Source organism: Mus caroli, unplaced genomic scaffold (genome assembly GCF_978045245.1).
Source record: "Mus caroli unplaced genomic scaffold, Mus_caroli_1 scaffold_13, whole genome shotgun sequence".
In the NCBI taxonomy this organism is placed as follows: Eukaryota; Metazoa; Chordata; class Mammalia; order Rodentia; family Muridae; genus Mus; species Mus caroli.
The window spans coordinates 73915352-73942844 of record NW_028227268.1 but is presented as its reverse complement, the minus strand read 5'-3'; the positions used below and the strand labels follow the sequence as shown (position 1 = coordinate 73942844).

General features: G+C 42.6%; 2 protein-coding genes across 2 annotated transcripts; both read left to right on the top strand.

The window, feature by feature from the left end:
* The first annotated feature begins 10758 nt into the window (after window positions 1–10758).
* Window positions 10759–12786, top strand: LOC110305013 (olfactory receptor 2V1-like). The gene has a single exon (XM_021176753.2). The coding sequence runs from the start codon at window positions 10759–10761 to the stop codon at window positions 11710–11712; it is 954 nt and encodes a 317-aa protein (XP_021032412.1). The 3' UTR covers window positions 11713–12786.
* A 9926-nt stretch (window positions 12787–22712) lies between these two features.
* LOC110306112 (olfactory receptor 2M3-like) lies at window positions 22713–23651 on the top strand. Its single transcript, XM_021178304.1, has one exon. It carries the CDS (start codon window positions 22713–22715, stop codon window positions 23649–23651), a length of 939 nt encoding a protein of 312 aa, XP_021033963.1.
* Window positions 23652–27493: the final 3842 nt, after the last annotated feature.

Here is a 27493-nt window from a genome sequence, read left to right as displayed (position 1 = left end):
CCTTATGCCCACCAATAGGTATAGCTGTCATTCCTCATCCAAGAAGCTTCATTTTGCAGCAGATGGACACTATGACAGAGATCCACAGCTGGTCAAAATGTAGACACTAAGGGACTATAGGTGCCCAGCCCCAAGTCATCTGAAAAGCAACCCCTATACCTAACACTCAGGAAAAGTCGTGGGAGAGAGAGACAAAAGATTATGAGATCTGGAGGATAGGATTTCTGCTGTGACATAGTTGTGTCTTCTAAACACTATGGATATGGAGACTATGATTGCCTAAAAAGACATGCACAGTGACAACCCCAGTTGACATGCCAATGCGGATGAGGAAATTTCACAGTGCCTCACCCCTAGATGAAGAGCTATAGTCCATCAATGGCTGCTGAGGGTGGGAGAGTAAGTTTTCACCAGGGATGCGCTCCCTCATAGGTTACCTAATTCCACTCTAGGCACAACACTAAATGGACTCAGTAGTGTACGTGTGTGTGTGTGTGTGTGTGTGTGTGTGTGTGTGTGTGTACAATTTGTACATACATGTGACAATAAGAATTAAAGATAAAAAGGCCACGGGTTTTAGGAAAAGCTGTGAACATGGGAGCAGCTTGAGGAATGATAGAGTGGAGAAGGAATTAAGTGGGTACAGTACTCATATATAAAAAATTTAAAAACAAAAAATTTAAAATGATAAAACATCCTACATGAAGACCAAGCTGATTTCATCTCGCAGATGCCATGTTGGTTTTGAGCGAATCAGTAAATGTAATACCACATGCAAATAGAACAAATGAGAGAGATCAATGATCATCTCAACAGATACAGAAAAGGGCCTTGGACAAAATTCAGCATCCTTTCATAATCAAATCCCCGAAGTCACCAGGATGAGCAGGAACACACTTTAATTTAATAATAGCTATATTACACACAAACACACACACACACAAACACTCACACAGGTCAGCAAAGGGATGACAAACCGAAAGCCTTTTTTCTAAAGCCAGGAACAAAGCAAGGAGGCCATCATCACTGCTCTTCTAGTGCTGTAAGATTTGGGGCAGTATCAGAAGGGAGAAAAGGGAAACAGACAGGAAAGGAAGACAACAGAGTGTCTGTTTGCAGATGATATGGCTAAAAGACTCCGCTGACTCCACCAAAAAACACTTTCAACAGAGAAATGAGATGCAAAATCAACATACCAAAAATCTTTAGTTTTTCTACTAACCAAAACCAAACTTACCAAGAAAGAAATTGAGGTGGAAGAGAAGGTGGGAGAACCTATTCACAATAGCTTTAAAAATATTTAGAAATAGGGGCCGGGGGATGGCTAAGGACCTGAATTTGGACTCTTGTCTCACACATAAAAATCCAGATACCCCCATACTTGTCTGTAATCCCAGGGCTGAGAGGTAGAGCATGGCGGGTCCCTGGAATTTTCAGGTCAGGAAGCCTTGCCCAGTCAGTGAGTTTTAAATTCAGTGAGAGACTTTGTCTTAAAAGATTGGGTAGTGAGTGAGTGAGAAAGACCCTGACATCAACCTTTGGCTTCACACGCACACACACACGTGTGTGTGTGTGTGTTTACACAATAAATAAAAATGAATGTAACCTAAAGGAGTGAAAAGACTACTACAACTAAAACCTTAAAATACTGTTAAAAATCAAAGAAGATACTAGAAGATGTAAATATCTCCCATGCTCATGGGTCGGTAAAATTAATGTTGTAAAAACCAGTCCTGGGTTCAATGTATTTTCACAGAACTAGAAAAAACAAAAATCCTAAAATCCACACAAAGGACTCTAAATAGCCCCAACAATCCTCAGCATAGAGAACAATACTGGAGTGATCCCAAAGCCTGGACTCAGAAGATGCTACAGAGTCACACTGGCATAACTGCATGGTACTAGCACAAAAGCAGACATGTGGAAGAGACCAGTGGAATAGAGGGCCCAGAGAAAAACCCACACAGCTGTAGCTAACTAATTTTGGCAAAGGTGTCAAAAACTACATTGGGGAAAAGAATGATCACTGTGCGTGTGCATGTGTGGATTTTATATGTGCACCTCTGTGTGCATGCAGAGACCACAGAAAGATTCTCAGTGCCTACTCTGTGTCTCTCCACTGTGTTCCATTGAGGCAGGCTATCTCACTGAGGTGTGTTGTAATCAATAAGCCCTGGCTATCTCCCTGTCTCTGCCCATCATGACACTGGTATCTCAAGTGTGCCTTTCTGGCCACAGGTGACCCTAGGACAGTTCTTTTAACAATGAGGCTAAGAAAACTGATATCTGCATATGGTGGAATGATACTAGATCCATTTCTTTCACTAAGTCAATTCAAAAGTGATCAAATACCTTGATATAAGACCTCAAACTCTGACGTGGCTAGAAGAAAGGAACACGAGATATAGCATGTAAAGTACTCTCTGAAAAGGCCTCCAAAAACACGGGATACAATCCAAATACTGATAAATAGAAATGCATAAAACTAAACAGCGTCTGCATATTAAAGGAAATGATTGCCAGAGTGAAGAAACAGCTAAGGGCTGGAGAGATGGCCCAGTAGTTAAAAGCACTTGCTGTTCTTGAAGAGGACCAGAGTTCTTTTCTCAGCATCCACATCAGGCAGCTTATAAGCACCTATAACTCCAGCACCTGTCCTCACATATGCATATAATTTATATTTACAAAGACACAGTCAATAGAACAGGAAAAAAAATCTTTGCTAATTATACATCTGACAGGGAACTAATATCCAGACCCTATAAGGAACTCCTAAAATGAAATGCACAACCCCCTAAATTATTTAATCATTAACTGACCTAATAACTCAATAAATGACTCTCCAAAGAAGAAATAAAAGTGGCCAGTATAAACGTAAATAAAGAAACAAACAAAAACGTGGCCAGTATGCATTTTAAAAGGGGGTCCAATATTCTTAGCCATCAAAAAAATGCAAATTGAAATGTCACCGGGATTTCAGTTCTCCCCATTCAGGATGGGCACCATCAAGAAAACAAATAGCAGCAAGTGTTGGTGATGATATGGGAAAAGGAGAGCCCTTATACAGTGCTGGTGGGAACGAAAAATGATGCTGTCACTATGGAAGTCAGCATGGAGGTTCCTCAAAAACTAAAAATAAAGTTACCATACGACCCAGCTGTCCCTCTCCTGGGTATGTACCTGAAGGACTGAGTCAGCCTACCACGGGCATACTTTTACATCCATGTTTGTATTGCTACACTATTTACAATAGCTGAGAAACTGAACAAACCTAGCTGTCTGCCATGAACCGGAAGGGTGGAGAAATGTGCTACATGCACTCAACGTGATTTTATTCAGATGTAAGTTAAACTGAGATTACCTGGAGAACAACATGCTAAGTGAAATAAACTAAGTTCAGAAAGACAAATATGCCATGTTTTCTTATTTTTTTCTTTCAGAATTTCATTCGGTATATTTTTAGAATATTCTTCTGTGTCTCTCAACCCCTTCCAGATTCCCACCCACCTAGCTACCTATCCAAATTCATGTTTTCCTTCTCATTTAAAAGAAAAAAATAAACAGAAAACAAGCATGGAATTCAGTTTGCATTGGTTTCCTAAGCTTGGGGAGGGGGTGGGGATTGACCTGCAGTGTGGTAGATATACCCAGTGTCACTCCATTGAGGATAAATGCTTTTTCCACTCCCAGCTGCTATCATTTGTGAATGGTTCCTTGGCTAGGAGAGGGGCTGTGTGTCTACCTCTCCTCCTGTGTGCTGGGATTTTGTTTGGCTTAAGCTCATGCAGATCTGGTGAATGCTCTCCTTCCGTCCATCTCTCCCTCCCTCCTTCCCTGCCTCCCCCTCACTGTTCTCTTTCTCTGTCTCTGTCTTTGTCTGTCTCTGTCTCTCTCTTTATTTCTCTCTCTCTCTCTCTCTCTCTCTCTCTCTCTCTGTGTGTGTGTGTGTGTGTGTGTGTGTGTGTGTGTGTGTGTGTGTGTGTGTTAAAGGGGAACCTGAGAGGAGAGGAACAGTTTGCAAAATGAAGGGGGTGGGGGGAGAAACAGAGAAGGAGGTAGAATTCACATAGCCTGAAAGCAGAGTGGTTAATATTTGGGGAGGGGCAGATGACCAGCCATAGGGAGGCAAGAGACTTCGGGGAAGACAAAGGGATAAGTTAGAAGATACTTGTATCCAAATGCCATGATCTTTCGCAGGCTTTAGAGGGAATGAAGGGAAGGGGCACTAGCAACTCTAAGTTTTAGGACTGACAATGAGGAGATAACTTTATGTTATTTAATTTTCACAATGTGGGAAATGTATTGGTTAAGTCACTTTCCCAAGGTCAAACCTAAGTAAGATTCTCATCTATCTTTGTCTGATATTGTCTATCCATCAATTGATGTGTTATGTTGTTTGTTTGTTTGCATTGTTTCCTGAGGCAGGGTCTCACTTTGCCCAGGCTAGCCTCAAAACTACAATCTTACTGCTCCAGCCTCCCAAATACTGAAGATTTCTTAGTATGAATGAAATCCATTTTGCTGTGAGCTTACAGGATGGTGGGCAGAAGGCAGACAGTAACAGAGACAACTGTTCTTTGGGCATGTGTGCTATATCCTCCTGGGAACTGCACCAAAAGGCAGTAGATTGAGCACTGAGGGAAGGGCCAGTGTAACTACCCTAAGAGGGTTAGGAAATAGGAAGATACAGAAGTGGGCTCCAGAATATTGTAGGCGCACTGCTGATTCTACTTGACATATATCACGTAACGGATGTCAAAGTAAACTGCATCCCAACACAGAAGCCAACGCTGCCTACTTGTTTTTGGAATGGGAAGAAAACCCATTATTCCCAGGTTGGTCCATAGAAACCCTCATACCCTAGTTTCCACAATGTCTTCCCCTGGGATGGAGTTTGTTGCAGCCCCAGAGATGATCAGAGAACTTTGCAGGAAGCTCTCTTCCCTCAGAGGTTTAATTTCCAGAGACTGGGACAGAGGCGTGGCGGAGGACAGGTCTCTGAGGACTTATCAAAGCAGAAGCAACTTTCTTTCCTCAGAGAGATGACAGTGGGTGAGAGCCATCCAGGGATAAAACCTCTCCATCAGGAGCTGGCCCTGGCCCTGGCAAAGGGTCACATCTGCAGGCAAGAGCTCTGTCTATTCTTGTTCTCCTAGTCCATGGTTCTTCTGTAAGACTAGAGTTGATGCTTCTGGGAAGCATTTCCCTAATCCCGAAAGATGGTACCAGGCTTTTAGGGAGGACTTTTCTCTTTTCTGGGTTTGCTGTAATCCTTTTCTCAGCATCTCCTTCACATCTTTGTGCATCTCTTCAAAATCTTGCCACAGCCTCTTAGAAGGCACTGTGTCTCCACAACTCCTAGAAGATGCGAAAAGCCATTCTCCTATGAAAAACGAGGCTTTCTCCTACACTTTTCTCTTCCTTGTTTCCTAAGCTTCTTGCTCTTGATTTTCAAATCCTCCTCTCTCAAGGAGAGGGAAGTACTTCAGCTTGTCTGCATGGAGATCACCCTGAAGATCTAAGTCACTGATTGGAGCAGCTGCTGCTGGGTAGTTGCTGTGAATGGATTCTGCTTACTAAATCCACTAAAATACTGATTGGTGCCCTTCCTGGTTCCCCAGCGCTCCCTACTGTCATTGTTCCTGTGTTTGCAGGTGAGATTCTTCCTCTTTGCATCTTGGTCCTCCCTTCCAAGTCCTTAAACACCATCAATATCTGCGCAACCCACCCCTAGTCCTGACACTCTTTTGCTTATTCCCCTTCATGTGTAGAAGTCTGTGTGTCTCTGTTAGGCTCCTAACATGGTAGGTTCTTTGTCCTAATCCTTTACTCTATGAGTAGAATTAGAGAAGACACGACTCTCTTATCATTTCATCATCTAAAGTTGGGAGTGTCGCTGAAGGGAGGTGGCATTCTCAGAGTCCTGTCATAGGTTTTAGGAAGAGTGAGCATGACTTGGTATTTTCAAGTCAAGGGAAGACTGAACAATAGCTAGACTCCTTGAAACTGGCACGTTTTCATGAGCCCCACAGAGTGATGGGAGAACTGTCTCTTATAATACTGAGATGTCAGATTTTGCCAGAAAGGCAGCAGTAAAATCCATATTTGTGGACCAACCACAGTCACCTACATGTCCCCTTCTTGGATACAGGATATTACTTGCTCTTCCTCTACCAACCATGTATCCTCATCCCCAGCCTCCCGTTTTCATATTCACTTTTTGAAGGATAATTAGAAATCAGAGCTTATTTGGAGAAGTGTGCATTGGTGTCTGCACCCTTCTCTTCCATTCTTCTCTTTCTCTGTGAGAACGCTCCTGGTGGGGCAGATTCCCACTCTTTCTGATGCAAACCTCTTCAACAAAATCCCCAGGTGTGCTTCTGCTCGGATTCTCTAATGCACAACAAAGGCTTTGGCAAGATCTGATCCTAAGGAAAAGGAAACTTTCATCAATGCAGCTTCATGCTCTGTTTTGTTCACTGACAAGGCAGGATCCTTGAATTTCTTTTTCCAAAATTATTTTAGTGATTTTTTTCAATACATTTTTACAAGCTACTGCAGTGGACTCTGTACTTGTTTGTTGGCTCTGTCCTGCAAATTTCCACGACAAAATCTATTTTAATATTTTATACACACACACACATATATATATATTATTCATTTTGACTAGGCCATTGTCTCACAAAGTTTAAAAATGCTAAAGATAAAAAGCTGTGTCCCGTGAAGACTTTCTTCTCTAACTCCGTGTCGGCCATCAGATTCCTAGACTCTCCCCTCCGAGTCAGTCTTGCTGTTTTCTTGCACACGAGCCCGGGTAGGTGATTTGTCATTGCCTTCTGTGTGTTGCTGCATTTTAAAACAATTTAGAGAGAATTCTGTAGCCATTTACCCAAAGCCCATTTCCTATTTACCTCATCCCGATGTCTACTTAATGTTTCCTCCAAGGAACAATTAGATTGTTTGTAGGTTTTTTTTTTTTAACTTTAATCAAATCTACATCTTATCTACAAGTAATTTTGCATATGCTCGAATATTTCTGTAAGCTTGCCTGCCAGGAGAGCTATCCTTATTTTGTATCTTTGCTTTCTGAATATTTGTCTTCTAAATAGTTCTTTTTTCCCCTCGCCATAATCTTACCACCGCCTTTCCACATCATAACTTTGGATTTGTCTCTAACACTCTCTTATCTTACTCAGAGCAGGTAAAGTGGTTTTGATACTTCCCTGAGAAGTCTTTTTTCCTTCATTAGTGGATAGAACATTTTTATGTCTTTTAGCCCTTGGATGTTGACTCATATTAAAGTCTTAAGTATTAGTAGTAAGAATAAGTTAGTTAGCTAGGTGGTGGTGGTGCATGCCTTTAAACTCCTCAGCACATGGCAGGCAAGGCAGGTGAATCACTGAGTTCGAGAGAAGCCAGGACTACACAGAGAAACACTCTATGAAAAACAAACAAAGCCAAAACAAACACAAACAACAAAACCCAAGTTAGCTCTGAATGTGTGTGGGGTGTGCTCATTGTACCTCACTTTGCATTATACACCTGTATTTTTTTCCCCCTGTCTGGCATCAGTAAGTGGCTCCCGAGCTACTCAAATTCCTGATTGCAGGGAGGGCTCTCCCATTTCCTGCTTGGTGGAAATGCATCTGAGTCCAGGAAAAAAAAAAAAACAAACAGTTGATGCACGGTGTTCACATTGCTTGTAGTAATCTCAGCTTCCCTGGTCTTTAACTCTGTTTTCCTCTCCCTAGAGAAGCAGTCTAGTCTGTCTGCTGTGGCTGAGGGAGCCCATCTGTATGTGGTGAGGGGGGACATGCATGGCAGTGTGTTTCCTCAGTAGACTTCCAGGCAATGCCTTTGTTGGTTTCCCACTCATCCTGGTTTACATTGCTGCAGCCTGCAGTCAATTCTGAGTATTCGGGTGCTTGCTCTGTGGGTACTATCCTGTATCATCACGGCCACTACAGAGCTTAGCTGTCTTCGTTGCAAATTGGTCCCCTTCCACCCAGCTGCTCTCAGTACCTGAAAATCGTGCTTGCTGCTGCCCTCACAATACTTTCGTTGTCTCTGTGGTCACTCTTCTCAGAGTGAACTTTTAGAGATATTCTCAATGTGCATGTACAAGCACCCATCTTCCCCCAGAACTGGAGCTCTTCAGACCTTCTACATTTTAAAGTCAACCTTTAGTGACCCTCAGTAGCTGAGACAGGGCTTTAGGGAGTACCTGGTACAAACCTGCTCACCTTTCCCTAACACAAAGGCAGACTATAAACAGAGCCCATCTGTGTGCCTTAACCTAGTATTGTTCCCTGTTCTGGGGAGAGTGCACCTGTTCTCGCCAGTGTGAACTATTGAGTTTGGCTTTGTTCATCTCTCTGGAGAAGGTGCCTTACAGCTGCTCCTCTCCTACCTTCTCCTTTATTTCTTCTGAGTCTCTACTGCTTCTGCCCCTTCAGGATGTTTTGTATGCTCAGCCTTCAGTACCCAGAATTTCACCTGTTCTCAACCTTCTTGTTGCTCTGGGGGAACTATGTATATGTATACGTATATGTATATGTTTGACAGTGTCACCTTATGTCCTGGAACTCACATTGTAGACCAGGCTGGCCTTGAACTCCCAGGGGTCCACCTTCTTCTGCTTTTCAAGAGTTGGGATTAAAGGCTTGCACCACAGTGCCTAGCTAAAAATATCTTTTAGTTGAGTTTTTAAATTAAGGATCTTTATTCCATACTTGTCCTGCTAATTTTGTTAATTGGTTGGTGGTAAACATGAAAAGACTAACAATTTTTTAGGTGCTGAACTATACATAACTTAGATTTTCTCATTTTTGAGCCTCACAATAGCCTGAAATAGCCTAATTTTAAAATTATATTTATTTTTCATGTCTCTTATAGAAAATGTAGAAGTACAAAGGAAATTAGGGAAGCGATATTTAATGCCACTACATAGAAAGGACTATACTGTTAATACCTTGGCATGCTTTCTTGAAGCTTTTAGAAATACTTAAAAATATTTAGTGGTTTTTTTTAATATTAAAATGTCATAAATAGCCAAGTGTGGTGGCATATACCTTTAATCCCAGCACTCTGGAGTCATAAGCAGGTGAATCTTTGTGAGTTTGAGACCAGCCTGGTCTTCAAAGTAAGTTCCAGGAGCTTTGGTTGTCAGGCTTGGCTGTCCCTTAGTTTCTTCTCTGTGTCAGATATTTCTGTTGCCTCCAAATCTTCATTTTCTAAACCTCTTCCTTTTTTTTTATTAATGATTTTATTTGTTTACATTTCAAATGATATCCCCTTTCCCCGTTACCCCTCCACAACCCCCGCCCAATCTCATCCCTCCTCTCCCCGCTCCCCTTTGCCTCTCTGAAGTACTTTAAAAGGCCAGTGAGATTATTCAGTTGGTAAAAGCCTAAAAGCCTGAAGACCCAAATTCAATCCCTGGAACACTTGTGGTGGAGAGAATTGACTTGTGCAAGTTGTCCTCTGAACTCCACACACACAGGTGCTGCAGAACATGTGTGTACATGCATGCACTCTCTCTCTCTCTCTCTCTCTCTCACACACACACACACACACACACATGCACAGTAAGTGTAACTGAAATGTGTTTCTTTAACATACTGTAAGCTGTCTGAAAATAATGGAAAACTTCAGCCTCAGTTTGCCATTAATGGCATAGAGTTAATGAGCACTCCCCACCCCCCACCCCAAGGACTTTGTGTTCTTATTGGGTTTTGCTTTAAAATAGGGTCTCACTACATAGCCTGGGCTGACCTTGACTCCAAGATCTCCCCCCCACCCCCGCTTAGTGTCCCTCGTAGGTGGGATCACAGGTGTGCACCACCACACTGCTACTTTAAGGATAGCTATGAGGGTGAGATGTGAAGATGCAACAGAGTCCCTGTCATGGCTCCCAGTTCATGACAAATGTTCCAAGCAATGGCTCCCGCCATCATTTTAAACCACTAAGAGCTGCTTAGGTTTCCACACCTCTTTGCTATCAGCTTCTGTTCTTTCTGTTGTCTCTATCTAAATAACAGAGACTGAAATTTAGAGAGATTATGTCTCACTTGATCATTCTTAATGCCTAAGATTTTTTGTTTTCTTGGTTTTGCTTTTGTTTTTTGTTTTTTAAAGAGCAAATCCTCAAGTGGGGTTGGGACCTGGGACCTTTACTGATCTTATGCTATCTTATTGTGTGGTGATGGTGTTTGAACCCAGGACTTTGTGCATACTAGGTAAGTGATCTATCCCTTAATGACATACTCTTGACCTAGAGAGCTAGAGATGAAAGCAGGAAAATAAACATAGTTCCTGTCAGGAACAGAGACTATTTCTTACATTAGTTAAAAAAAAAAAAAAAAAAAAACCTTGAAACTAATGTTAGAACAACCAACACAATCTTTTCTTTTTTCAAATCTTTAAAGAGCCTACACATTTATTCTGAACCAAGCTATTTTTAAAGATGACAATACTCCAGGTGGTGGTGGTGTATACCTTTAATCCCAGCACTTAGGAGGCAGAGGCAGGCAGATCTCTATGAGTTGGAGGCCAGCCTGGTCTACAGTTCCAGCACAGCAAGGGTTACACAGAGAAACTCTGTCTTGAAAAACCAAAACCAAACAAACAAGATGACAACACATTGGACAAAGTCACAGTATATATATATATATATATATATATATATATATATATATATATATATATATATATTGCTGATTTTGTAAACCTGCTTCCAGATCCCAGCGCTCCCTAACAATGGCCTGGGCAGGCAACCAGACTCTCATCTCTCACTTTGTCCTCCTGGGCCTCTTCACCCACTCTCCACTGCATCTCTTCCTCTTCTCCATCATTATGGTCATGTTCCTGGTGGCCCTCTCTGGCAATGGGCTTATGATCCTCCTCATCTTTATGGACTCTCGCCTGCACAGCCCCATGTACTTCTTCCTCAGTTGGCTGTCCCTCATGGACCTCATGCTCATCTCCACCATTGTGCCACGGATGGCTGCTGACTTTCTCATGGGCCGTGGCTCCATCTCCTTTGCTGGCTGTGGGCTCCAGATTCTCTTCTTCCTCACCCTCCTGGGGGATGAGTGCTTCCTGCTAGCCTTCATGGCCTATGACCGCTATGTGGCCATTAGCAACCCGCTGAGATACTCTGTAATCATGAGCCGCCGTGTCTGCTGGCTCATGGTAGCAGGGTCTTGGCTCTTTGGCCTGGTAGATGGACTGATCCAGGCTGTTTTTACACTTCGCTTCCCCTACTGCGGTTCCCAGGAGATCGACCACTTCTTCTGTGAGGTTCCTGCTGTGCTCAAGCTGGCCTGTGCTGACACCAGTCTCTACGAGACCATGATCTATGTCTGCTGTGTCCTCATGCTTCTCCTGCCCTTTTCTGTCATCTCGGCTTCCTACCTCAGGATCCTGGTGGCAGTGCTCCGGATGCGCTCTGCAGAAGGGCGGCGGAAGGCCTTCGCTACCTGTTCCTCCCACATGATCGTGGTCTCCCTCTTCTATGGGGCTGCCATGATCACATACATGCGGCCACAGGCCTACCACTCCTCCAAGCAGGACAAAGTGGTCTCTGCCTTCTACACCATGATCACGCCCATGCTCAACCCTCTTATTTACAGTCTAAGGAACAAAGAAGTGACAGGGGCCCTGAGGAAACTACTGGGAAAGTGTCCCTGTGGTGGTGGGGCTCTCAGTTGAACTTGGTGTCAGAAGAGGTGAGGGACGGTGCTTGAGAGCCTGGATCTGTCAGCTGCGGTTTGTCTGGGGGATACGCAAATGTACCCTATTGGAAACATGTGCACACATTTATGCCTTCTTCATTCTTGAATATTTTTACTGGGTATAAAATTATATGCTGACATTAGTTTCCTGTCTTGAAATGTTTTTTCTGGTTCTTTCTGATAAGTGCTCAACTATGTCTTTTAAAGGAGAGCCTGTATTGTGACGTTACTTTTGGCTACTTTTCTTTACACACCTTGTCTTCAGCAACTTAAAAATGGCATGTCTCTAGTGTGGGTTTGATTTAAAATCAATGGACTTGAATGTTCCTAAAATTGTTAATGTCTGTGGATTAGACATTAACAATCATTTTAAAGACAATGTATATGAATACTTAGCAAATTTGAGGGCTTTTGTGGGCTAGTTGCTTATTTTGTCCATTTTTGAAAAGGTCCCACAAGGTAGCTCAGGATGCCCCCAAACTTTTCAGGCTCCTGCCTGAGCCCCCTCTGTGTTGGGACTATAGCACTACAGCCCTTTCCCTTAGATTGTGGATGGATAGTCTACAGACATATATTCATCATAATTATCCTATGATATATGAGCTTGCTTCCAACTTAACAATTTAAGACTACCAGGATGCTCAAATGTGAGTATCCAATGCTGCTGTAATTCTTTCATTTGCCTTCATTTTATTTGGCCCTGAAATTTTAATTAGCCCATTTTGTAGTTCAGAGGTCAGCACCCTAACCCACAGGCCAAATCTGGCCCACTGGTTGTTTTAGTCAAACTCCATTAAGCCTCCTTCCTGATAAACAAGAGCTGGGTAGTTGTGACATCTCCGTGTGCTCCACAAATCCTGAAATAAGAACTGTCTTATCCTTTACAGGATAAGCTTTATCAGTTCCCACCTTAGACTGCTGACATTTTCCCTCTCTTTCCAAGATTGCTCTTATTTCACACCATAACCCAGCATTTCAGCCATTATATTTCTCAAGTCTAGAGTCATTTTATTCTTAGGGCTTCCATATCTCTCTCAAACACAGTTGAAGATCTCCATATGTTCAAGCAGTCTTTACATTCATTAAAAATGTATGAGATGCAAAACTATGATCGATTTCTAAACTTAAGAGATCTGTTAGTCTGACTGGACTGTTTGTCTGAATGTTTTCTTCGTTGTGCACTTTGAATAAAAATCATACTGAAGAAAAAACCAGACAATTTTTGTTCTAGTCATTTTGTTTTGAGGGCGAATGCCATTCTTCAAACTGACTGTTAATCTGTTAACTTTTAGTTTCCCTTTGATTTAGAATGAGATATCTGCCTTTCACTACAACCTTTGATTTCTTGTATTGCAATGCCCACTTAGGGTATTTGTTTGAGCATAGTAGGATTGGAGCTGCAAATAGGATAAGACTTATTGGTTCCCATCTTAGATTGTTGACATTTTCCCTCTATTTCCAAGATGGCTCTTATTTCACACCATAACCCAGCATTTCAGCCACTGTCTTTTTCAAGTCTAAGGGGTTGGAGCCCACCTCTGGTAGCATGTGATTAGTTCTGTGTGTACCTCCAGCAGGGCCTGACTAAAATGCAATTGAAAGAACTTTCCCCTTTTCTTTTTCTTTTTCTTTTTCTTTTTCTTTTTCTTTTTCTTTTTCTTTTTCTTTTTCTTTCTTTCTTTCTTTCTTTTTTAGCTTCACTTTTTTTTCTATCAATTAGAAAAATATCTCTGGAGAGAGTATTTAAATTTATCATGAGACAAAGACAGGAAGGCTGCAAGTTGCAGGCCAGCTTGGACTGTATATAAGGACCTTTTACCCAAAGAAAAGGTTTTAACAAAAGATGCTTATATCTGGGATTCTTCCAGATTCCAACCCGTTGTACTAGCCCATTAATTGTAGAGGAATTTTAATCCAGCTAAGAATATAGCACAGTGGTACAACACTTGTCTAGCACAGAGAGATTCCAAGATTCAATCCCAGGTACTACATTAAAGACGAAAAAAGACCAAAACATAAATTACGATCCTTTCTCCTGGCATTGCAAACCTCGCTTCCCTGTGTAATGCCATCTTTTGCCAGTGGGCATGGCTTATTCATTCAATGACTGGCTTTTTTTCCCCCAGTGAGGTCTTCTTAGTTGATTCACCTTAGTGAATTCTGCTTCCGTATCTGTCTTCCATCTGTTTCTTCACCTCCAGTCCTGGAACTGAAGGCAGACATCACACCCACCAGGACAGGACTCCATTCCTGAGCTACAGTGCTAATTCTCTATTCCCTGAACACAGATGTTACATTAGGCTCGAAGTCTGCTGTCCAGTTTCATATCTTCGAATTTAAAATGAAACTGCCCAGGCTGGGGGAACTATCTGGAATAGTAAGTGGAAAGGCTGTAAGAGCCAGGAGAACACCAAGAAATCTGTATTTTCCAGACACTATAAGATTGACTTATATATCAATGCACTTCTAGAGAGAATTGTATCATTTTTGTTTCAAAGTAAAAGTTTCAAGGAAGAGGAGAAATATGTTTGCCTCTGGTGTCTTTTAATATTTTTATTTACTGTGTGTGTGGTTGGGTATGTCATGTGTGTGCAGGAACCTGTGAAGGGGAGAAGTATCAGATATCATGGTGCCAAGAGTTACAGGTGTTGTGAGCCACACAACGAAGGTCCCAAGAACTGAACAGAGACTGTGGTAGCATGCACATGCACAGGCCAGCACAAGTTCAATCCGGATAGATCCCAGCACTGAGACAGGACTGGGACTAACTAAAAAGCTACCTTCAATTTACAACTGATTGCAAAGGAAAAATTAGTTTTTTCCAATGGTGTCTCACTGGGTATATAAACCACACTGATGGCTATGTCTTATGCCCAGCAGTAGATGGCTAATACTCTACAAATTTATTTTTGGCATTTTGGGAGCTTTTTTCTTTTGCAAGGCTTTATTTGGCTTTTTCCCCCATCTGGTTTTGCTTATATCTTAGTTTTGTGTTTTTCTGTTTTGTGTGTGTCTGCTCCTGTGTCTATGTATGTGTGTTAGTACTTACTTTTTTTGGTTTTAAATTCTGATATTTTTTAATTTGCTCTTTCTTTTTGAAAAAATGAGAAAGGCATGGAGTTGGATGGGTGGGGAGGTAGGAAGATCTGGGAGGTGAGGGCAGGAGATGGGGAGGGGAAAACATGATCAGAATATAGTGTATGAAAAAAGGCTTTTCAATTAAAAAAAGCTTCGGCCTCTTGAAACCTCTACTAGGAGGATATTTAAAACTCTTGTGTAGTGCTGGCATTGAACCTAGAGCTTTCATGCAAGCTAGATAGGCCCTCTATCACTGGGCTGTACCTCCAGTCCCAAACTTATTTTACATGCTAGTTTATTAGTAATCACACAGTCATATGTGTATTCATATATATGTATACACACACACACACACACACACATATTGATGCTGATGACTAAATTGAAGTCCCAATGTTCTGCTATAGTCATCCCTAGCCTTCAATCAGAATCTTAAGAGCTGTGCCAGATGACCTATCCAACGGCTTCCTTCGGTTTTCAAGGGTTAATGCTAATATTAGAGCCCAGGGGAGCATACATCTGGTCAAAGTTGAACCCAGGCAAGTCCAGGCCTTGGCAATGGCTGTAGTGTTGCTCAGTATGCATGCACCTTGCTGTGTCTTGGCCAGGTCTCTACCAGGTACCATGGTGGGAGTTCAGTGGTTAAATACTTAAGATGAAAACGCCAGGCTGGAGAGAAGCCTCAGTGGTTAAGAGCACAAGCTCTTCTTCCAGAGGTTCTGAATTTAATTCCCAGCAACCAAATGGTGGCTCACAACTATCTGGGGTGTCTGAAGACAGCAATAGTGTACTCACATACATTAAATGTTTTTAAAAATACTCAAAAACCAAAATGCCAAAAATGAGATTTAAAATTTTCAGTTGCTAACAGAATGGAAGAAGTGAAGAGGAATTTGAGAAGGGAGGAACTGTCTCACCCTGAGGGCTACTAGGAGGAAGAACAGAGAGTTCCACAGGAGATATGAGTGTCAGAAATGGGTGTACCTAAGTGCTCCAGCACCCGCTGTCTCAGTGGTGTGGTTTCTGGAGATATATTGTTTGAAGGAACTGATCCATAGCTGAGGTTGAAGGAGAGCAAACAATATGTTAGTGTCTTCATTTCCTTATGAAAGGAAGTTTTCATAAAATTATAAGGCTATCTGTGATGTACTAGGATGGCTTATGTATGAGGAGGAAATGTAACTAAGACAAAGACATTGGAAAATTAAATCCAAGTCATTTCATTATGCACAGATTTCAGAATATGATTAAGAAATATAATTTTGACCTTCTCAATGGTCTTGGAGAATTCTTAGGAAGGTGGGGTAAGGTCTGTGTATAGGTTCCATGTAGGCAGTCTGGAGACTGCTGTAACTAGACTCTAGATGGGGCCAACAGATGAAAATCAGGCCCTTTTTTCTAATCTTTATTTCCCTTTAATCTTTTCCTCTCTGTCCCAAATCACCCCGGCTGGTCTGGAACTTGCTATATAGTCCAGGATGCCCTAAAACTTAGAGAGACCCACTTGCTTCTGCTTCCCAAGTGCTGGGACTGCCGGGCGTGGTGGCGCACACCTTTAGTCCCAGCACTCGGGAGGCAGAGGCAGGCGGATTTCTGAGTTCGAGGCCAGCCTGGTCTACAAAGTGAGTGCCAGGACAGCCAGAGCTATAAAGAGAAACCCTGTCTTGAAAAACCAAAAAAAAAAAAAAAAAAAAAAAAAAAAAAAAAAAAAAAAAAAAAAAAGAACCAAGTGCTGGGACTAAAGGCATGCATCACTATGCCCAGCTATTCCCTATTCACCCTGTCTGAAGCTTCTGACTGTCAATCAAAACTCAAGAGACAGTAGCTGACTCCCCTGCTATAGCAACTTTGGGTAAATAACCTTGGGTTTTCTTTGATTGGTCTTTATTTACTTCCACAGTGCTTAATAATTATTTGTGTACTGAGTGATTAACCAGTGACTGATATAGCAAAGTATTGGATGTGAATTGAAAACAAGGGTCACAGAACACGTGACTGTTCATCCACTAATAAAACTCCCAGATTACAGGCAGACATTCTGGCACTCAGTGGCTACCTTGGGACAAGGTAAATGTGGCTCTTGGGGAAGAGTAGGTGGCATGTTAGACAATATCCCATGGGTGTCTCCTTCTGTAATTTAATGGGAGTCTAGGGTATTTTTTGGAGTTAGGGCTATGGGGAGTGAACTTTGTCCTGGAGCCAGTTCATTATTTGGATTTCCTTTTTGGAGTAGAGTACATGTCTATTCCCTGGTCTCATTAATAGCTGGGCCTGGAGTCCCAAGACGTCTGCCTTGAATAAACCTGGGACATGAACTCATTATCAGCTTTGAAAGACTAAACAGAAGACTACTTTGAGTGGTTAGTTCTATAAATCTATATCTGCAGCTTTGGGGTTGGGGGTAAAGAGTGTGTAAATGTCACCCCTCCCAGGACCAACACTTACACACTCTACCAAAGACTGGATTTGCAGAGTGAAGTAGAAGGTAAACTAGGGGGAGGTGACTGGGGCTGGAAGACACTGAGGAGGTGAGGGAGGGTCTGAGAGATGAGGGGCTGAAGGTGGTCAGGAGTTGGGAAGAGCTGTTCTGACATTAGCCTTTCACTTCAGGTTCTCTGGAGAAAGTTGGGCTGAACATAGAGATACCTGTGTGCTTTGACTGGCAAAGGCACTGGGGAGCAGGATGGTGGGTGGCACTCTTGGTTTTCACAATGGTGAAACTGTTGTCTTTGTTCATCTAATCTTGGGCTGAGTTCCAAGGTCAGCAAGATGATCCGTTGAGTCCAAACTGCATGTGTATCCACTTGTACTCTGACTTCCTCAGGGTGTTGGCCAGAGCAGCTCTTGAACTCCATCCAGACTATACCCTGGCTTCCTTTATGGGTGCATGTCTGCAGCTTGCTATGTCTTAGGTATCTCCTCACCGATTCCCATGATCTCTTCACTCTATTCAGATTTTCTGCTACTATCAAATGAGAGTATAGACCCAGATTGCCCTAAACCAATGTGTGAAAGCCTACTTACTCCCCCTGTAGCTCAACTCACCCGAGGAGCCAAAAAGCAATAAATGGAAGAACCCCACCCAGATCCAGCAAATAAGAATGCCAGGAGTGTCCATCAACACATACACTTATAAAATCTCTCTGCATTCCTTCTGTCTCAGCCTCTTGAAAGCCAAGATTACAGATGTGAGCCACCATGCCTGGCAGGTTTTGCTCTTTAAAAAATGTTCCAAGGTGTCTCAGAGACACAACATGATTAAAAACCTCAAACACCTTCCTCCCATAGAAGCGCAGAACTGTCTCTGGTTAAAATATGGAAGAAGTTTATTGTTCCTTTGGATCAAGCCCAGTGAGCTAACAGATATCTGGTCCAATCACCAAGCCAAATGGCGCAGAAGTTTCTGCTTCAGCTCATAAAAATACTCATTTCAAGTCTGTTGTAGCATTCTCAGCCTTGCTTTGGTACTTTAAAGTTTATGTTGAGGATTCCTTCCTCTTCATCTTCCTTACTGTCCTTCTGCCCTGTGTCTATTTCTATATTTGCAAGTCGAGATACATCTCAAACTTGTGATCCTCCTGCCTCAGAGTACTGGAATTATAGGCTTGTGCTACCACATCTGGTTAGTTTGTGTTGACAAATAATGTTTGTATTTATTCCTTAGACTATAATCCAATGTTGCGTGTGTACACATTACAGAATTCTTGAATCAACCTAACAAGCATATGTGTTCCCTTTGTGGTGAGAATGTGCAAGCATCGCTAACCCTCAGCAGCTGTGAAACATGAAACATTACTTTGTACCATGCTCACTGTATTGAGCAGTAAATAAGAAAATGTATTTTCTCCTCTGCACTGTAACTTTGACTGGACTCTCAAGGAGTGTCCTAGATTCTGACAGATGTTTTACAATTTGTCTGATAAAGCAGATAGTGTACACTTCCTCGCCCACCACTTAGGATGGGGTGTGAGCACTGGCCCAATTTTTCTTTCGTAAATTGGATGAATGTAACAAAATAGTGGTTCTAAAGGGTTTCATCCACCTAGATTAAGGACTAAGTTTGGCAAATTATATTTGACAGTGACATGCACACGCATGTCCCCAGTACCTGCCCTCATGTTTTCTAAAGTCAAGTATCAGGTAAAATAGTGGTTGGGTTGCATCCAGAGAAGCATATTGGAGGTTCTCCGGCTTCCTGGAAACCTTTGACATTGACATTCATCTTTGTTCAGCACCTGACTCTTTTGAGGGCAAACCAAAACCTCTCCCTACCTAGAAAAACAGAAAACCCTCTCAACAAACAAACATAGAGGAGAAAGACAACACCTTTTGTTACTGAATAAGCCTTCCGCCAGAGGTGATGTCCCTCATGGGGTAAGGCCATGACAAGAAAGAAGGGAGACTCAAGCTTTTGTATTCACAAACCCTTGTAAGCAGATCTGCCTACATCCTTACGAAGCTCTAGGGATGGACTTGGCTAGCATGGCAGGGGAATAAAGAGAGGACAGACACACGGACACACAGAAAATCTCAGATTGGGTGGACCAGGCTCTTCGATGGGGAAGCTGCAGCTGGAATCTCCTCAGGTTTATTTTATACAGTTGGATAGTGAAACAAAGTTATTGTATAAGCTGAACAAGAAGGTAGGGTTATAAGACACAGAAAAACAAGGAGCCTGGGCTATTGCACAGCTAAACAAACAGACTGGCTTACCTAGCTTGGTAAGTGCAGTCTCTGTAGGGGAGCAGTCTTCAGGCTGTGACCATCCACAAGGCAGAAAGCTATAGTGGACATTTTCTATATACACTGTCAATATTTGCTCTTGGATTAGGAGAGAAGGCTTTGCCATTTCCATGAGCCTAGACCAAGGAAGGTTTTTCTATGTTCCAAGAATCTAAGGCTCTGGGATTCTTGATATGGTAGTGCCCTTGTCAACAACCCACATTTACACAGGATGTCACTCACTCCCTACACTGGGGCATGTATTACTACACAGATTCTTTCCAGTAAATGGACACTAGTCCTCAAAAAAGAGGATTTGACTGTTGTCATACATGATTTATCTTAAATTTGTTTGCCAATTGAATAACAGCAGCTAGAAAATTGACTTTGTGTAAAAGAAAATTAAACTTACATCTTTCCGAAAGGAAGCAACTTTGTGTTTCTGAAGGAAGTGCCAGGCTCCAGTTAGATTCCTACACTACCCCAGTGCCAAGGACCAGCTTCAGCTGAGGGCAGGGCTTGGGGAGAGTGGATACAACAGTGGGGAGGGAAGAATTGGACATGGAACACTATTCATTTCTGTTTCATGAGAGACAGGACAGAGAGGAGGCACATCTTGGTTTGGTTTGTCCTACTCTGACAGCCTGTGTCTTTCACAGGCTTTATTTATACATAAGATCATTTCCTCAGAAACTCTTCATTTATACACAGCTTTTCAAAATACATTTTCTTTTAAAGTCTCCCTTGATTATGTATGAATATGGAAAGAGGAACAAAGCAAGCAAACAGCAATTTCACGAGAGCAAAAAATATTAACATTATGACAAAATCAATTTTCTTTTAAGTCAATATCTTCTTCCTTAAGATTAGTGTTGTAAAGCTTTGTGGTTACAGAAGTGCTAGACAGGGTGACTCTATTTGAATTTGGTTCTGTTCCAATTTGGCAGAGAATTAATAAATCAAAAGTTATTTCCTACTACCTGTTATATCATACTTGGCTTTCTACTAAAGTTCAATCTCTGTGACCCTTATTTAATTCTGCCTTTCCTTCCTCTATATTTCTTTTATATTTGTCATAAGATCATCGTCGTTTTTCTTTGATTCTTAAAATACAGTGCAGCCTTGCTTAAGCTAAGGTGGCCTGTTTTCTGTTTTTCTACAATATCAGAAAAGTTCTGGTCTGACAATTACGTTCAGGAAGGCAGGCAGTTCGCTGAGCCAAAACGTTTTTCTCTGTGTCTCTGTCATGAGCCCTTGTTTCAATACGATTTCTATGTTTACTACAATTCTGTAAAGAATAGAGGAACATCAGAATCCCTAAAACTGCTTACTTTTGCCTTCAGGAAGGTCCCAAGGCTTGTCATTAACTGTGTGATCACAGTCTCTTCTATTCATACAAGTTCCTTATTTCTGTAGCTGAACATGGAAACCTGGAGATTCACTTACAGCTTGTCAGCTTCTAGAATTTCCCTAAATTTTTCTTCTTTAATAATTTTTCTCAAATCCTCTGTCTCATTCTTACTAATAACACACATTAATAATCTAAATGTGTATCCAAATAATAAGTCCTTAAGAAAGAATCAGTTTTCTTCATAACTGTTTTTCCTAAGGAACTTTCATTTATCTCATTCTTATTTACACCAGCTTTTTGTTATCCCAACTCTATTTTTCAGAGAGAGGCCTTTATCAGGGAGAAATAGAAGTATAAGCAAAAGGTGCATAGCAAGTTTCCACCAAGGGTAGAGAAGGGTCAGTCCAGGTCTTCCAAGTACTAGAACCTTGTCAAACAGCACCTTTAGGGTGATTGGTACCGCCACCCCAGAGACTGAGATAAGGGCACAGCCTCCCCTTCTTCCTTCTTTCTTTTCCCTCCTCTCTTCTCCTTTCCAAGGAACACACTCAACCCAGGACCTCAAACATACTGGTACATTGAAGTATAACAGCAATCCTTCTCTCTGTCTCTGTCTCTGTCTCTGTCTCTGTCTCTGTCTCTCTCTCTCTCTCTCTCTCTCTCTCTCTCTCTCTCTCTCTCTCTCTCTAGGAGGGTCTCACTCTTTAGCTCTGACTGTCTTAGTTCTCACTATGTAGACCAGGCTGGCCTAGAACTCATAGAGATCTGCCTGTCTCTGCCCCCTGTGTGCTGGAATTAATCTTTTTTTTTCTCGATAACTGCATTTCAAAGGGCTTTAGATCTTAGGTCTTGGAAAGAGACATTCCCAGGTCAGAAACATCACTAAAGCAAGAATTTCACTAAGCTCTTGAAAGATTTAAAGAGATGTTGGGAATATGTAAAGTGAATAAATAAAAAATGTATTTAAATAAATAAATTAGTGTGGGGGGGAAGACATAGCATAGCAGCATATGCACAGAGAGGTGGAAGGTGGGAGGATCAAGAGTTCAGGGCCATCCTTGAATACATAATGAGTTCAAGGCCAAACTGGGCTAGAGATCCTGTTTCAAAAACAACAACAAAGCTTTAAAAGGACTGACATACATCTCACCTAGATGGGGCTTACTTAGTTTTCTAAGGCAGGTGCTCCAAGAGAAGAGGTGGAGAGAAGTCTCTGCCCTCCCTGACCTCCCTGCCCTCCCTGCCCTCCTGCATCTTATAACGAACATATTTATGTATAATGTATAAGTGGGGGACACGTGTATGGAAGTCAGACTTCCATGGAGTCCGTTCTGCCTTCTGATGGCTTCTGGAGAACACTCAGGTCATTAGTCTTACACAGCAAGCACCTTTACCTGCTGAGCCATCACGCCAGCCTGCTTCCCTTATTCTTATCAAGGCTTTTGGTTTAATTGTGTTACCTTAACCCCCTTCTATCCAGTCTTCTTTCTCCTTCTGTCTCTTGGGTCATCCAATGCTTCACTTCCCTGTCTCTTAAATCCTGAAAGGGGAAAGCCTCTTTCCCTGAAGCTCTTCCTCCCACCCGCTATTTAGCTACCCCTCATCCTTCCTTGTGCTCTCCAGTTCCCCTGCCTGTGTCCTCATTCCTGCCTCTCTCAAGAGATATAAGGACCAATTCATGCTTGGTATACTTGAACGCAGCTGGGAGAAAATGAATTGTTACTGCAGGAGGAGAGGGTAGGGCAGGAGTCAAAGGGCTAGTCTCCACCTTTTGGTTTTGTGCTACTGAGATGTCCACTAATCCGATTTGTTTGTTTCTCAGGGTCATGGCAGAAGAGCTCTGGAATCATTCCTCCCTGTCCAGCTTCATCCTTGCTGGCCTGTTCAGCCACTCACCTTATGACTCTTTCTTCTTCTCCCTGGTTCTTCTGGCCTTTGGGGCTGCTGTGGTTGGTAACATCCTCCTCCTGATGCTCATCCAGGTGGATAGACGCCTGCACACCCCCATGTACTTCTTCCTCAGTCAGCTCTCCATCATGGACTTGACTATGACATGCACAGTGGTCCCCAAGATGGCAACCAACTTTCTCTCAGGCGGGAAGCTCATCTCGCTGGGAGGCTGTGCGTCTCAGATCTTCTTTGTAGTTACTGTAGGAGGTGCTGAGTGCTTCCTCTTGGCCGTCATGGCCTACGATAGGTATATGGCTGTCTGCCACCCACTGAGGTACCCTGTACTGATGAACTGGAAGGCCTGCTCTTTCTTGGCCATGACATCCTGGATGGGTGGCGTGGCAGACAGTGTGATTGATGTGGGTATGGTCTTTAGCTTTCCCTATTGTGGATCTCTAGAGGTGGACCACTTCTTCTGTGAGGTTCCTGCCCTGTTGCGCCTCTCCTGTTCAGACACCTCACTATTTGAGGACCTCATCTATGCATGTTGTGTGGTGATGTTACTGCTGCCTCTTGGGGTCATTGTGGCATCCTATGCTCGGGTCCTCACAACTGTGATGAGGATGCCCTCCACTGAGGGGAAACAGAAGGCCCTCACCACTTGTTCTTCCCACCTGGCCGTGGTGGGCCTCTACTACGGGGGAGCCATATTTAGCTACATGCAGCGAGCCTCGGCTAGGACACCACTGGGGGATAGAGCCACCTCCATCTTCTACACTATTGTCACCCCAATGTTCAACCCACTTATTTACAGTCTGAGGAATAGGGAGGTAACCAGTGCCCTGAAGAAGATGCTGGAGAGGTGGAGCATGTAGGCATCCCCACCCCCTCACACCTCACCCTTTGGTTCTTTTCTCATCTGTTCCTTCCTCTGCCCATTCTTCTCTGCCATTCCAATGCTTCCTCTATGCCTTTTGGGGGCCTCTCTGGCTAGGTAGGACTAGACTTTAAGCTGAGAGTAACCTGCTAATATAGGATACCTGGAAGGATGATGAGAGAGTAACAGATGGGTTCCTTAGCTTCCTGGGCCTTTTCTTCCCCTGAGAATCATCATTTTGAGAATCCAAAGGCTACTGTGAATTTAAGAACCAGGAGACACTCTGTTTATGTCGTCCTGAGATTGGCAGCCACAGTCTTTCCTCTAAGCTACATGTTAAGCTGGGCATGTGGCTCAGTTGGTAGAGTATTTGCCTAGCATGCACAAAGCACTTGATTCCATTCCCAGCACATGAACCAGACATATTAACCGATACCTGTAATCTTTCCTCTTGGGAGGAAGAGGCAGGAAAGCCAGAAATTTGAGGTCATCTTTAGCTACACATTGAGTTCCAAGTCCAAGTTCTAAGCTGGCCCTGTTAAAAACAGACAAACAAATACAAAGAAAGCACAGGGAACTAAGACTGGAAACCGATTCACAACTCATCTGCACATTGAAAAGTCGAGTCAAGCCCTTTGAGATGTGGTGCACAGCTTGGTCTATGTAGGAGATAGGAAACTTTGGGCAAGGTTACATCTCTGTGGACTTCACATTTCTTATCTGTATAACCATGGTTGCTGATAAAAATCACACCCAGAGTTCCTTGGCATTCACTAATCACTAATTACTTTCTGTGAAACTCCATTTTTATGTGTCTTGCTATTAGAAAATATAGTTTTGTATCTTTCCACAACCATACTTTATATTTTCTATTAAGAATGGAGTTGCAATGTGTTGCTTTGGATCACATGGGCTCAAGTGACTTTTGAAGTCATCGGGACTGATGCTGGACAGTAGAACCTTGTAACATGACAATGGAAATGAGACCAAGTCACACATTACAAGCAAGACAGGCAAACTGTGTTGTGACATCAGTCTGAGCTGGCTGACCTCAACTACAGCTAAAGAGAGAGCTCTGAACCTCGGTCTGAATCAGGCTGCTGGTCACTGGACAAAATGGAGCAGCAGGCTTTTATCAGTGTTGGGGATCATAGGCTGGAGCATGTTAATTGTCATGTCAGAGCCATGCTCTCAAAAGTTTGTCACCTTACATGCAAACTCTGTGACCTTGTACTTGTACTTTGCCAGCTAATGAACAGTGGACTTCCCCCAGGAACTGTTGTCAGTCAGTGCTATTGTCTTGTGTAAATATCCCTGCTCTATGACCAGGCTGTAGGACTTACAATGGGACAGAGACAGAGGAAAACATACAACATGTTTTTAATGTGTATCATGATCCCAGAGTTTATTTCATCATCTTGAGTGGTCCCTGCTACAGGACTACAGACACCCCTCTGCCTTTAATCTTTTATTATTTATTTATTTATTTCTGTTGTGTTGGAGACTGGGTTCATGTTTCATGCATGGTAGACGAGGGCTCTACCACCAAGCTGCACTCCTAGCTTAGGCTTTGTACCTTAAGCATGGAATCAAGGCATAGAAATGGTAAGAAAGCCACATGTTGTCGATTCCTAGGTTCATTTTCTGCTTTCTGCACACACAATTAACAAGTACACGTGGTATATGTTACAGGTGTTTGAAGTGCTGTTTAGCTCATTTGGGAACAATCGCCATGGATTGGGGCAATCTCTCAGAGCTGGAGTTTAAGCCACGGGAAGTACAGAGAGAATAAATAACTCACTCTACACCAGTGGTTCCCAACCTGTGGGTCATGACCCCGATAACATCAGAAAATTGAGATATTTACATCACTATTTATAACAGTAGCAAAATCACAGTTATGAAGTAGCAGCAAAAATAATTTATGGCTGGGTGTCTCAACAACAACAGGAACTGTATTTGTTTGTTTGTTTGTTTGTTTGTTTTGTTTTTTGAGACAGGGTTTCTCTGTGTAACCCTGGCTGTCCTGGAAATCACTTTGTAGACCAGGCTGGCCTGGAACTCAGAAATTCGCCTGCCTCTGCCTCTGCCTCCCGAGTGCTGGGATTAAAGGCGTGCGCCACCAGCCCGGCACCAGGAACTGTATTAAAGTGTCACAGGTTTAGGAAGATTAAGAACCACTGATATAAACAATCAAGAGAGTTCACAGATTGATTTGGGGCTGTAGTGCTAGAGACTGAACCCCATGTTAAACATACATTCTACAACTAAGCTAAACTCTAGCTCCCAGATTGTTTATCACCGAAACCAAAGGAGAAACAGAAGTAATGTGTGGTGAGACCACTGAGGACAGGAATCAGCATTTGCTTTAGGCTTTGTTGCAAGTACTATGTATTGTTTTGTTTTGAGATAGTGCCTGGTGTTACCCTGGCTGACCTCAAATTCTCTGTATAGCCAACAATGACCTTAAATTCCTAGTCTTTCTGTTTCTCCTATGTGCTAGGATTGTAGGCATGGGCTACCACACCAGGCATAAGCACAAGAATTGACTTCTATTAGGACAGAATATCTATGAAGACAAATATTCAGGAGGGACTTAGGAAGTACTCCTTGGGTATTTTGTCTTGAGACAGTGTCTCCTCTCACTATTGTAGCCTGGTCTAGCCTTGATCTTATGATCATCCTACTCTCCTGCCTTAGCAACCCCACCTTTAATTGCTTAGATTACAGGTATGTCCAACAATACCCAAGTCAAGAGATAATCTTTGATCCATATTTTCAATAAAGACCTCCTTTAAACACATTGGACCAAAAGAAAAAATGCATACTTAATTATTCCAGAACAAAAGCGACCTCTACCAGTTTCCTGGTACATCATGGTATGTCAGGTAGCATGTGGAGGTACAGATGAAGAAGGAAACATGGTCCAGCCCTGGACAGTTTAGAGTCTGGGACATAATTCAAAATGTTTTAGCTAGAAGAGGCATCTGAAAATGAGTTCTAGAGTGGAGAGACAAGAGAGCGAATGAGAACTTGCTGGCCAAAGAGAACCAGACCCACCTCATGTAGGGTCTAATAAGCCAGTGTGAGGAGTTAGAGCTCTGAACAAGAAGAGGGAGAAATTGCCCTGAGATAGTTGGTTTGTGTTTGAGAGCCAGGGGCCCATCATACAACTTAGACTGGCTTCAATTATCTGCCCACATGCTGGGATTACAGATGATTACCTGTTGTAGTATTGTTATGGGGAGTTCAACCCATTCTTGAGTATTTTGCTCCCAAAGTAATGGCATAGAAACACTGTAACTTATTAATAAGCTGTCAGCACTCTGCTGGGCAGGTTCTGAGCTATTCTAACCTACATCCCAGCCATAGGTCCCGTGTTACTTCTCAACTGAGTCTTGCTTTGTTCCATGTGTGTCCTCAGGGAGATTTTGTCTTGGCTACATGTTCATTGTCCATCCTCATGGGCCATCCTGCCTCATCCTCCTCCTTCCTCTACCTTTCTACTTCTCCTCGTGGTCCCTACTTGAGACCTCCTAGTTGATCTCAAGTCTTACCTTCCTCTCTCTCCTGCCCAGTCACAGGCTTTATTTAGCCTTATAAAAGAATCATAAGAGATTATTGTGGAAACATTCTTTATTGCACATTGGTGCAATGCAATGCCCATCTCTAGATTACGACCTGATCTCAGCATCTGAATACATAGCACAGAAGACCAACCTCAACATGTACCAGCACACCCAGCTGATATGTTTTAATAGATCCATTCAGTTCGTGCACTGATTGAACAGGAGGTTATGGAATTCGGATGTTGGTAGAAAGGAACATGACCAGCAGTGA

What these genes read in the sequence shown, in the direction of transcription:
- LOC110306112 (XM_021178304.1), top strand. Translation starts at nt 22,713, where the DNA reads ATGGCAGAAGAGCTCTGGAATCATTCCTCCCTGTCCAGCTTCATCCTT.
- LOC110305013 (XM_021176753.2), top strand. Translation starts at nt 10,759, where the DNA reads ATGGCCTGGGCAGGCAACCAGACTCTCATCTCTCACTTTGTCCTCCTG.